The sequence below is a fragment of the Ictalurus punctatus genome, chromosome 3 (assembly GCF_001660625.3).
Source record: "Ictalurus punctatus breed USDA103 chromosome 3, Coco_2.0, whole genome shotgun sequence".
In the NCBI taxonomy this organism is placed as follows: domain Eukaryota; kingdom Metazoa; phylum Chordata; class Actinopteri; order Siluriformes; family Ictaluridae; genus Ictalurus; species Ictalurus punctatus.
The window spans coordinates 14,509,928-14,523,675 of record NC_030418.2 but is presented as its reverse complement, the minus strand read 5'-3'; the positions used below and the strand labels follow the sequence as shown (position 1 = coordinate 14,523,675).

Sequence of the window (13,748 nt, the reverse complement as noted above, 5' to 3'; positions counted from 1 at the left end):
TAGAATTTACTATGATGTTGCAAGCTTGTATAAACAAATCTCTCAACCTCCCTGTACCAAAATCCAAAACTAGACTTTTGCAAATACACAGACACAGAGGCACAGGCATACAGTTTACTCACATTTGGATGAAAAACACAAAACCTAGAGACCATCCACAGGGAAAATCTGCTTTAATACAGCTTGAATACAGATCAATGAAATGGATTTGACTGGGTTTCAGACACACACAGAGCACCAATGACCAAAAACCTAGCAACGTTAGATCAACCCTGCAGAACAGTTCTATACTGTATCAGCCAATAACAAATTAATCATATCCTCACTTATATTATTTATTTAAACAAGTCACAACAGAAAGGTCTGATGCACTCTGGTAGAACTTCATGAAAGACACTGTTTGTCATGAGGCACTCTTTGTAAACGGGAGGCTGTGGCCAGGGAGTATGTTTTGTATAAACCAGAAAGGAAAGAAAAAAAAAAGATTTTATTAATCAGTCTGTTTGGTATCATTTGGAAACACATGACATGCTTACCATTCATACTTGGAGACACAGACACAATTAATCCTGAACTCAAACATTCAATAAAGCGTGTGTGTGTATGTGTACGTACCCACACAGACACACACACACCCCAACACACACCTTCCAAGCAAAGGGTAGTGGCACTGCAAGCAGGTCAAAGGTCAGTGCCTTCCAGTCTGATCAGATCCAAGTCCTATGACTGTTCAGATGACAAATTCATAAATAAACAAATCTCCACTTCTGGCCCAATCAATCAGACACTCCATTACCATGGTTACTTGGCCAATAATCTTCTGCCCAACAGAGAACCACAGTGTGATTGGCTGACCAGTGACAGGGGCGGAGCAGATGTGTCCTCCACTGGGGGAAGGGCCTGTGTTCTCACCCGAGCACTCTACATCTGTGAAAGGAAGTGAGCACGGCCATTTTCATCGAGCCGACGAGTGAGAATTTCACAACCTGTTTCGGTCACCAGAAGTGTGTGTTCAAACTGGGCAGAGCGTTTCCCATCTCGAGTAACAGCTGTCCAACCATCTGGCCATGTCTCATCCTGCCAACCACCTGCAAAGACGAGAGGGGCAAGTTTACAAACATTCAAGCATTCTTGGAGAGAAAAGACTGGAAGGTTTCTGATGTATTCAGACACATGCTTACTTCACGGTGTATAAACCAAGCTGACATCTCATAAACTGGTATCAGCAGTGTATAGTCTGATTTTAGCTAACTATTTCCGTTAATTATTGTTATTGTTAAAAGGAACAATTACATGTGTGGTATTTGCATTTGAAATCTGTTGCTGTTAACTCTCAATATGAAGTCCAAAGAGCCAAGCCATCATTAGGCTGAAAAAAATCTAAACAAACCCATCAGATAGATAGCAAAAACATTAGGTGTGTCCAAATCAACTATAAATAGTACATTCTTAAAAAGAATGAATGTACTGGCGAGCTCAGAGATGTCAAAAGGCCCAGAAAATCACAGAAAACACCTGTGAAGGATGAGACAAGAATTCTTTCCCTTGTGAAGAAAAACCCCTACACAACAGACGTACGCGTATCTGTATCAAAGTCAACAAGAGAAGAATTCACTAGAATCAATACAGAGGGTTTACCCCTCACCACCCCAACCATTGGTAAACCTGAAAAAAGGAAGACCAGATTAGAGTTTACCAAACTTTTTTTTTTTTTTTTTTTTAAAAGCCCATACAATTCTGAAAAAACTTCTTATAGACAGATGAGAGAAAAATCAACTTATACCAGAATGATGGGAAGAGAAGAGTATGGAGAAGGGCCAAACTGCTCATGAGCTGAAGCATGCCACCTCATCTTATGGCATGGACATGTATGGCTGCAAATGTAACTGGTTCCTTTGCATTTATTGATGTGCCTGCTGACGTGACGCGAGATGACTGCCTGAAGAAAATCACATTTCCCCACTCATTTATGATATGAGGGTGCACGTCAGGTAAAGGACCAGGGGAGACCTCAACAGTCAATGCACAGGTGTACGTTGAAATTCTGGACACTTTTCTCATTCCACTGATAGAAAATAAGTATGGTGATGATGAAGTAGTCATTTTTCAGGATGATAATGCATCTTGCAACAGAGCAAAGAGTGTTAAAGCTTTTCTTCAGGAAAGGCATATCAACTCAATGACATGGCCAGCAAACAGTCCGGATCTCAAGCCAATTGAAAATTTAGTGTGGAAATTTAAACACTGGTCCATGACATGGCTCCATCCTGCAAAGCTGATCTGTCAGACACTATTCGAGAAAGCTGGAACCAGCTTAATGGAGAATATTGTTTTTCATTCATGAAGTCCATGCCTCATAGAATTCAGGCCGTCATAAAAGCCAGAGGAGGAGCAACAAAATACTAATTGTGAGTTTTTTTGTTGATGATTCCATAATTTTATCCTCTACTTGATCTGGGGAAAAAAAATGCCATTAATTAAAAAAATTAAATTTAATTTGTTTTAGGAATGTTTCATGAAGCCAGAATGTTCAGCTATTAAACAGAAATTGTTTTGCGTCATATCTGTGATTTGTTTATGTGCTACGGAGTAAAAAAAATCAGGTGAGCATCCTTTAAGTGTGGTGATTCCATAATTTTTGCCAGGGGTTGTAGTAGCTGCTCGGAGTCAGCTGAATGCTTCAAAACTCACTGGATTGGACTTCACACTGCAGATGAACGATGACCTAAAGCATACTTCATAAACAACCCTTAAAACGTGCTGTAAACCCTACTCCATTCAATTGAGTTGGATATAAATAAATACCTCAGGTTAAAGCTGAAAGTCTGCACTTTGAGGACATTTCATTATTTAATTTAATGATTCATTATTTAATTTCAACTCCAAAATACTGCGGAAGACAATTAAAATGACAATTTTATCAATATTCAAATATTTATGGACTTGACTGCATATCTGACAGAAATCGTTTGCTAATGCCTCTTAAGGTTAGGTGCGATTATATTGGTGCCAAGAGCATGTCTTAGGGTATATGTGCATACCCTAAGCAAATTCACCATCTGAAATTTTGGAGAGTTGCAAATAACTGCTCAAGGGAGCATGAGGTTGAAAGCAGTGAAAACCTGACGTACAGTGCAGCACAAAGCTGATCTACTTTCACATTTATAAATATTTCAAGTGGCATGTTGAAAAAAAAAAAAAAAAACAGTCACAGAAATATTTTCTATACTACATGACCTTAAAGTGAATGATGAATTATTAGTTTTTCATCTTTATAAAAGGTTTGTTTGCAAGCCTGAACAGACACACCCTGAAAGCAGCGAGCACTACATGCAAGTCAAATGTAGTGGACCTAAGGACAGCAGCCATGTGCAGTGGGAATGTACCATAACGCAGGCCTCTTTCTCACTAATGTACTCTGCTTGGTCAACCACAGCACTCAACCTACTCTTAGAGCGTAGGGTTAGTAATGAAAGATTCATAGCAAATTCAGAATTCTGATCTAAATCTTGAGATTTTATTAGACTCTTACCTTCACAGATCATGGGTTCAATCGTGAAGACATGACCAGGTTTCATCACTCCAACAGCTTTATTCTCTACATACAAACATAAAACTCAGTATTCAGTCAGAACAGGCTATGTAATGCGCATGTGCTTAAATGTCTAGAGCACTAATGACTATGTTTAAGGCTCAGTGCAACATGATGTACGTGCTCCTCATAACTCGCTCTGTACAAGTGTTGGTGTGCACGTATAAATTCTTACTTGCATAATGCGGCACGTTGGGGGCTGTGTGAAAGAGTTTGTGGATGCCATGACCACAGTAACTTCGCACCACAGAAAATCCATTAGCCTGCGCATGTTTCTGAATGATGTTCCCCAGCTCCCGATAACGTACACCAGGCTTCACTGTATGAACAGGACAACACATCCCATTAGTGAGCTGCAGTGCAGCCCTGACCTCTAGAGGCCACATGGCATATGCAAAGCCTAATATTACACCAAGGTCCAACTGTACCATCAAACCATCAAGGCTAAGCAGAATATATCTTTCTTACCCGCATCAATAGCTTGCATAAGGCATTCATATGTAGTCTGCACCAGCCTTTTAGCACCTTCATCCACCTCACCCACAAAAAATGTCTCATTCAAATCTCCATGGTAACCGTTGTGGAAAACAGTAATGTCCACTGAAATATGAGAACTCTGGTTAATAAAGAACAGTGGCTATTTATCCAACAACACAAAAATATGCAGTTATACACGGTCTTGATTTCTTTCCTGATTTAAATACAAATAGAAAAGTAACTGCCATTAATTGAAGCAAGTGTGTGTTGAACCTGTAACAAGAATTCAACAGCAGTTCGATGCACTTGTTAATCTTCTATCTAGACCTGAACCTTGTTGTGACCATCGACACAAACCCAGTGGCTGACAATTGTGCCCTTCTAAAAACATTAAACACAATACCCTAAAACAGGTGAAAATGGGAGTATTTTTCACGTGTCTGCACCATTAAGGATGTCCCCCTCTTGTAGGGTGCGGCGGTCTGGTATTCCATGGCAGATGACCTCATTAACTGAAGTACAGCAGGACTTTGGAAAGTTGTAGTAGTTCAGGGGTGACGGATAGCAGTTCCGTGCTGTGCATGCCTTAAAATGAGCAGAAAGCAAGGTCACAAACATTTTTTATAGTTTTAGTTGTAATTTACTTATCAGACTAAACTTAAGATCAACTTTATTGATCCCCCATAGGGGAAATTCAAAATTTGTGTGATTATATCAAGAAAAAGAATACACATACCAGAATTTTGGAACACATGGGTGAAAAATTTGCATAACTGTCCATATGAAATGAAATGTCTGTGTTCTAAGATGCAGCCTTTTTTTTGTAGTGTGCTGATTCAGACCTGACTTAGCTATAATGCACACCTTAAGACCACTAACTTACCGTGAAGAAAAGCTAAAAAATTTACTTAGTTTTGCATTATAGATCAGCTTATTTTGTTACATTTATAAGGAGCAGGCTAGCAGCTGAGGTTATCGATGTTTAGTTTGTGTAAAACAAAACATCTGTCCCACTCAAAATGTTTGTTGCCTCTGAGCAATCAGGCATTTTTTTCCTAGATAAACCAATGTTTTAACAAAGCAAACAAGAGATCTCTAAACATCTTGCCCTAACTGTAAAATAAAAATCTTTGCTCTAATGTCTTAGTGTTGGTTTGTGTGTCGTTTCATTATCGGTGACCAGTATACCATAATTAATATTTAAGAGGACATGATGCAAGAACAGTCAGAGAGAAGAGAGAATTACCACATGTACAGCGTGATCAATCTCCTCCGTCGTCACTCCAACTTTCACCATCATGGCAGCAATGTCGAGAACCTCCCGCGCCAGCTGCAAAACAATCACCCAGATGAGGTCAAACCTGATCCAATCCATCATTACTTTATGCAATGTTAACATGCTACGCAATTACGAAGGGTAAATATGTTATTACCTCTATAATACATAACACTGTAACAATAACATCTCCAAACAATATGCTTTCTTGAGTATCAACACAGCAATATTCATGAATTATGTGTGGCACAAAAACAGTACATTACTCTTTAGCTTCCATATCATAACCCTCTGTCCCCTTACTCCTAGATTTTATACCAGGTGTTTACATTTACCTCCATAACCGGGAATTATTTTCTGCTCATTACCATTATTAGCATAATCATTATTATCAAAGGCTTGTTTTATACAAATTCCTTCTGAACCACAGCTTGGTGGTGCAATTTTATGTTACTTCTACTATACAATTTCTGTAAAGTACAAATTATTAGGTAATCACATTATTTGATGGCTGGAGTGGATCACTCATACACAGCAAGTTCACAGACCACCATTTTCAGACTGGATCAGTTCCATAGACTGCCCCAAGGGTAGGAAACTGCATTACTTCTCTTACATTCTCATAACAAGATCTTAAGCTAATCACCAGAATAATTTTCAGCTGATCAAACATCAAATTATAAAATTCACTTCCTAGTAACAATATTTCAAGTACAATGCACTTTGTACCTTAAGCACCGCAATGGAACAATAACACAGAAGACCAAAATGCCTCAGTGTCCATGTAGCAATACCATTAGTTAATCATTTACACTCAGTTACACCAACATGCCTGATTTTTAAAAAAACAAACAAACAAAAAACCAATGAGAGATAAAAGAAAGCTGGATTTACCTTGGAGACGATTCTCATGCCCTCAGTCTCTTCAGGAGAAAGGATCTTAATTTGGGAAGTCCCTTTTAAGGTCTGCTCCGTCTCGGACATCCCTATCAAGCAACAAAATCACCAGTCACTGTGTCAAGCTAACAGAATTCATGTTCACTCTATAGACCAACCACTTTACAACCATTTATTCTTGCTCTGATCTATGGAGGACTCATAAAACAGGTATAATCATGGACAATTTCAGCAGGGTTACAATGCCAGCCATGAGGGAGAAAAAAACAAAACAACACACACCACTCACACGGACACTGTAAATTAGAAAAACCTGCGTCTCTCAAGAACTTTTCTAGGGCAATACAGCTACACGCAAGACCCTTATACCTGCCTCTGATGCTGCAGGGAGCAAAAGAAAACACAAACACACTACAGTAACACTCATACAGGACAAACTCACACTTTAATGTTATTACCATATCAATTACATTCATAGCACAGCAAGTAAACAAACACACAACGAACATGTAAAATTCTGATCCATAGGAAAGCAGGAACTACCTACTCTCAATTGACTACGGCATATTAAAAAAGCTTTTGCTGGTACTCAAATATGCTCAACTATGAGCCTAATGGTCCAGTTTCCCATTACTTACAGGAAGATTCTGAAGCTTCGGTATAAAGAGGAAACAAAATATAGTTCCATACAATCATATATGGTGCATAGATCTGTTATTATGTGCTACTGATTTACAATGCCCTCCACTAACATTGGCACCCTTGGTAAATATGAGCAAAAAAGGCTGGGAAAATATGTTTTTATGTTTAAACCTTTGAGCTCTTGTTAAAAAAAAAAAAAAAAAAAAAACACCTCACAAAAATACTCTGTTCTCATGGATATCAAACAATTGCAAATAAAACAGACGTTTATCCAAAAATATTTCTTTGTTAAATACATGTGTGGCACAATTTTTGGCACCCTTATGAACTCGTATATTTGAAGTATATTCCCATTGATATTTCCAAAAAAAATTTAGTACACCTAGGTGACTAGGAAGAGGAAATTGTTCAACCATGACTTCCTGTGTCACAGGGGTATGAATATGAGGTAACACAGGTCAAATTCCCTTAGTCATTAATAACAATGGGTAAGACCAAGGAATATAGGGGTAATGTGCAGCAAAAGTTTGTTGTGCTTCACAAAATAGGAAGTGGCTATAAGAAACTGGAACTTGAAAATAGCACAAGCACTGGAAGCCAATTTTCACCATCAGGGCAATAATTAAGAAGTTCCAGTCAACTGGAAGTGTTATGAATCAACCTGGAATTGGACGTGTCTATATTATCTCAACACACTGTGAAGTGGATGGTTCGAGTGGCCAAAAAATCTCCAAGGATCACAGCTGGAGATCTGCAGAAGTTAGTTGCGTCTTGGGGGCAGAAAGTCTCCAAAACTACAATCCGAAGTCACCTAAATCACCACAAGTGTTTGGAAGGGTTTCAAGAAAAAAGCCTCTACTCTCATCCAAAAACAAACTCAAGCGTCTTCCGTTTGCCAGACACTACTGGAACTACAAATGGGATTGGGTTCTATGGTCAGATGAAACCAAAATAGAGCATTTTGGCAATAAACACCAGAGGTGGTTTTGGTGCACACAGAGAGGTAGCCATATGGAAAAGTTCCTCATGCCCACGGTTAAATATGGTGGTGGTTCTTTAATGTTTTGGGGCTGTTTTTCTGCCAGAGGACCTGGACAGTTTTTTTTTTAGGATACATGGCATCATGGACTATCAAATATAAACAGATATTAAATGAAAACCTGACTGCCTCTGCCAGAAAGCTTAAAATGTTCCGTGGTTGGATCTTCCAGCAGGACAATGATCCAAAACATACATCAAAATCAACACGAAAATGGTTTACTGACCACAAAATCAAGGTCCTGCCATGTTCATCCCAGTTTCATAACTTGAAACCCATAGAAAACCTGTGGGGTGAACTGAAGAGGAGAGTCCACCAGCGTGGATGTCGAAATTTGAAGGATCTGGAGAGATTCTATATGGAGGAATGGTCTCAGATCCCTTGCCATGTATTCTCCAACCTCATCAGGCATTAGAGGAGAAAACTCAGAGCTGTTATCTTGGTAAAGGGAGGTAACACAAAGTATTGACTAAAAGGGTGCCAATAAATGTGACACATTTTTTTGATAAACCTGTGTTTTTTAACAAAAGATCAAAAGGTTAAACAAAAAGACACAGCCTCCTTTGCTCATATTTACCAAGTGTGCAAATATTGGGGGGGCTGGGGGGGAGAGAGAGAGAGAGAGAGAGAGAGAGAGAGAGAGAGAGCGCAAGATCTGGTTATGAAATTACAGACTTTGTAAAACAGAACCGGGTATTTTGTACATGAAATTAAATACACTATTAATGTATAACTGGAATTATTGATTGAACTGACTAAGTAGGATCCTCTTAGCTAATCAACATGAATTCGAAATATAAAAAGCAGTGGAAAATGTTGAAGGCTGTCAAGTCCATGTTACAAGATTCTAGAGAGTATTATTTTAATCTATAAGAGAAAGGGTTAAATTAAGAGATATAATGAAATAAAAGGGGCAGGCTATGATTTTGGCAACCTACAAAGTATAAAACTAAAAAGAATTTGGTTGGCGGGTCACATTTTGAACACCTTTACTCAAATGTGGTTGTGTTTGTGCAATTAATTCTGTCTTACCCAGTGGGTGATCAGCATAGTCCGGCCTCTGAATGTGCCCTGGAACAGGCCGCATGGGGGTCTATAAAGACAATCAAAACACATTTTTTCTCTATAAAAATATATGTTTTTTAAAATCCTTTTTAGAGGATGTTAGTTTATTTGTGCTCATACCAGAGGATAGTGAGGTCGCAGCTTGCCAGAGTACTTGTACCCAGGCCAGGGATCTGTATTGACCTCCTTCTCCATACAGTTCTTTTCCTCATCCTTTTTGTCTTCCTCTGTTCAAACACCCAATAACAAGGTCTGTTATACACATCAACAGTGATATACACCGGAGGTGCATTGGGAGCATGATACATACTTGCTTTCTTGTGGAGAAGTTTGTGGGTACCCCAGCTGCCTTTAAAACATTCCTAAAAACACAAGAAAAGTTTGTAGCATGTATAATAAATATTTTACGCCTAAGAGAAACCATGACACACACCATAGCACTACTGAATTCTCAAACACGATTGGCCAGAAGGTGTTGATTACTACTGATTACAGAAACCCAAAAGTGTCACATTTCTGTGGCTAATGGTGAATAAGGCTAGGTAATATGACCAGATCACAATACCTTTTCATGAGAAATCACTTACAGCACGGTCAGTACTTTAATAACTTGCACTCTTCCATTACTCATAGGATCATTCAGCTGACTAGACATTAAGATACATTGTCCTAGCTGTTTCTTTGTTTTGTAAACATTTTTGTAGATGTTCAGATAACAAACCATTTAAACCCTTTGATTCTCTTTTAGATTTTAAGTAGTCCTATTGTTTTTGCCAGCATTTTATGACCAAATATAATTATACTGTGTTTTGAGAAAATGGCATCAAGGATTATGATATTTATGCCAGAGTGTACACCCTCAACCATGAGACTGCTCTAAATGTACATGTCAAGTTACTTAGTTATTAAGTCAAAGGCTGTGTGTTAGAAATATATTAACCCAACTTCAGCACTTAATGTGTGCTAGATCATGCGGGAACAGGACGCAGCACTTCTCAGATTTTAAGCAACTTTTTTCCAGAACTTATTAACATGGCTCAGGCACCTATGCAGCTTTTTTCTTTTAATAAAAATAACATTTACATAATAAACGATCATTCTTTGTGTGTCACCACCCTTCCAAAAATAAATAAATAAATAAATAATGACCAAATGGCACTCACATCATCAAGCGGAACAAGAAGATAAAAAGCAAGGGTGGTGTTTTGCTCTCGTGGTGGTGTTCGGGTGGTGGTGGGTGGCCCATCGTTCATGAAATCCAACCCATGTGCATTTTTCGAATTTCTTTTCTTTTTTATACATAGGGCTGGACGATATGACAAAAATATCACATCACGATACATGAGGACATTTCTACAATACATGATGTGCAAGCCGATATAAAATTTAGCCAACAAACTGTCTGCAAAACAGTAACAAAATAAACAAAAAAAGATGTTAAACTGAGTTTGATGATCCTTTTCTTTAATGCCAACAAAGAAGATTAAGTTTTTAAAAATAAGTCAAGCCAACAGCATCCATTCAGTACCATTTCATTTGCAATTATTAAAAACATTTATAAAAAAAAAAAAAAGACATCACCATACCAATGATATCTCAGAAAAGTGTAACGCATAATCATTTATCACAATATCTATATTATATCAATATATCGCCCAGCCCTAGCCACAAATCATGACATTAGGAGGACACTGTAACTTGGACAATTAGTCTTTCTTTCGCTGTCATCAGTATTTGTATTGTTAAATTCGTATTATGTTGTTTAAATGGCATAATGTAGGTTACTTTTGTAAGACCCAGTTTTCTAAGCGATATGTTAAGAGGTTGAGCACATACTGTTTATTAACACATAACAAACATGCAGTTAACTTGTCCAGGCCGCCTATAGCATCACCAAAATGCTGTGACTGGAATATCTTCTGTACCACAGTTATACAGTCCTAAGTCTATATAGCAACATTCAGCATAAAGACAATACAATGTTTATTTATTTATTTTTTGGTCTATATGTCCCAGGACCTTTTCCCTCCCTGTCTACTTGCTGGATCACATCTTCCTAACTCATGTTTTACAAACTAAGCACTGGGCATCACTGTGACTAAACAGCATAAGTATTTTTGGAGAAGTATTGACATAGTATAGGCAAGTTCACACCCCATTTACAGACTTGCAACAGGTGGCCGACTAACAACACTACAGACGAATAAAAGATTTGCTCTCAACCTACAAAGCCCTTGTGTATTTTTATTTGTAAATATTCGTCATATTTGCTTTATGACTGTATTAAACTGATCATGTAACTGAAGCAAAGTGACCCCCAATACACGGAAGCACCAACCCTGAAATCACTACCTGAAATATTTTTATTAACCCGTGTTAATAGCTGTATGAACGTCGCACGGACATGTTTCTGAATATAAAGCATGTATTTTTTTTTTTAAATCTCATTTTATCTCGTCTTATCGTGACTGCTTGACACCTTGAAGCCGAGCCAATCTCGTGCTCTGCCGCTGCTGTGCTAACACTAACAGTGCTTTAACTATCAAGCCCGTGGTCCTAAACTAATACTTCTACGCCAGAAACCTCTAGACCGCTCTAGGTGTAGTTTGCTATGTTTATTATGTTAATTGTGTGAGACTTGTTCGTCAGAATGCGTAAATATGCGGAACTGAAGTAAGAAACCACGCCGGTTCTCCTGGCCCGCAGAGCTTGGCTTGTTGTGCTAGCTATACGGCTAAAACCGGGTGAGTCTAGTTTTAGCAACGTGCTAGCTAGCTTGGTGGCTACGTAACCAACTAAACGGTACAGCTCAAGCAGAACCTGGGCACTACCTGAGAGCAGAAATACGATCCTTGTATCCCGAGTTTAATGCAGGTGGGACACTGCAGTTTGGCTTCTTTACTGCAGCCCTCGGTCTCGCACGCCCGTGTCGCCACCACCGCCGCCATGCTTTGAGTCGAGAGAGAGGGAGAGAGAGACAGGCAGAGAGAGAGACAGGCAGGCTGATAGATAGATAGATAGATAGAGAGAGAGAGAGAGAGAGAGACAGGCAACGATGAGCCCTCATTAGTGCACTACATAGGGTATATACACAGTGGATTATGCACTTTATATAGTACATTAAATATCCATTAGAGAGTTGTTTGGTATTCAGCCTCTAAAATTACTTGTAATTTCTTTAAATGTCCACAAGTATTTATTCTTATCTAGCTCTAGAAGCTTCATGTTGTCACTTTCTTCAAATCCCTGCTGAAAAATCCAGTTTAGCTGCTGCTACTAGCTGCCCAAACACAGATTGAGCTGGTCAAACTGTCAGATGATAAGATATTTTCCAGCTTTATCTGACTATATTGGTGAAGAAATGTTTAGGATTTTCTCCTTGCCTTACAATCTGCTTTAAACAACAACAATAGTTCAGAAACTGTTTCCTTCCTAAACAACTCTGGCAAAGATGATTGACCAGTGTTTAGGCAGCTGGTAGCAAGTCAGGTAACTGGTCATCCATCCATCCATCCATTTCCTGTACCGCTTATCCTGCACAGGGTCATGTGGGAGCCTGGAGCCTAGGCCCGGGACACAAGGCAGGGATGCCAATCAGCCTACAGCGCATGTCTTTGGACTGGGGGAGGAAACCGGAGTACCCAGAGGGAGTACCCAGAGGAAACCCCCAAAGCACGGGGAGAACATGCAAACTCCACACAGAAACACAGGGCGGTGGTGGCGGGAATCAAACCTGATGGAAAATTATGCAAAACACCTACAAGAGGTTATTTCTGCTAAAGTTGGCAGTGCTAGTTTCTGAGGCCAAGGGTGTACTTACTTTTTCCACAAACGAATATCACATCTGTTGATATTTATGTTGAATAAATGATTGAAAAAGCTAACTTTCCTTATGTTTTTTTTAAAGCATATCATTAATAGGCACTGTTTCAAAGATGATTAAATGATTGCTTATCCATATATGTAAAAAAAAAAAAAAAAAAAGGCAACAATTTCTATGGGGTGTACTTATTTTTCACATGACTGTACCACATATACGAATTTAGTTGTTCTGTATTTGTTCTTGACATGTACTGGCATGCCTGAATGAACCACGCTGATGATAGTCCTTGGTGATGGCCTCTGCCACATAGGTAACAATCTGACTGGGTGATTATGTCCTGCTGTGCAGTGATGCCAGAGGATACCCTACCTCCGCTCTCATCTGAATCAGATAAGCCAGACGTAACCTCTGCAACAGAAGTCTCTACTGACACCCATACAATATAATTGTAAAAATTTTTACCTACTAATGTAAAGTGTTTTATTTTGCAGGCAGGATGACTCAAAATGACATTTTTGAAGGGTAATTAGATCTCCTGTCTTGTGTGTGTTGTAACACTGTTTGTTAACGTGTTTTTATTAAACTGACCTCTAGAGGGCTACCTTTACCTAATCATATGCATGAAATGCTAATTACTGTATTGATACATTCTGAAAAACTGGTTAAGGAACTGAGATTTCCTCACAGTTAACTGTGCTTAAACTGATCAGCTACACTGACAGTCACAGACTTTCAGATCACTCCTATTTGCATGTGCACACCCAAGGTATTTGCATATATGCAGGGGTACTTTTGAACTCTGCCCTCTGGGTTTAAAGGTTCCAACCTCACCTTTCAGGTATTAGATGCAGCACATAACAGTAAAATTTTGGCTAATTTATGAGTTGCCATATTTAGAATATGTCTGCTCAGCGTGCCGCCCATTTTATTCTTATTC

General features: G+C 38.8%; 1 protein-coding gene across 1 annotated transcript; it reads right to left on the bottom strand.

The window, feature by feature from the left end:
• Positions 1-156: 156 nt before the first annotated feature.
• On the bottom strand, positions 157-11,984 carry metap1 (methionyl aminopeptidase 1). Its single transcript, XM_017464297.3, has 11 exons — positions 11,820-11,984; positions 9,299-9,350; positions 9,109-9,215; positions 8,956-9,016; positions 6,240-6,331; positions 5,316-5,399; positions 4,516-4,654; positions 4,061-4,192; positions 3,768-3,911; positions 3,533-3,598; positions 157-1,088 (listed from the first exon to the last, which is right to left on the bottom strand). The coding sequence occupies exons 1-11, from the start codon at positions 11,934-11,936 to the stop codon at positions 922-924; spliced, it is 1,161 nt and encodes a 386-aa protein (XP_017319786.1). The 5' UTR covers positions 11,937-11,984; the 3' UTR covers positions 157-921.
• Positions 11,985-13,748: the final 1,764 nt, after the last annotated feature.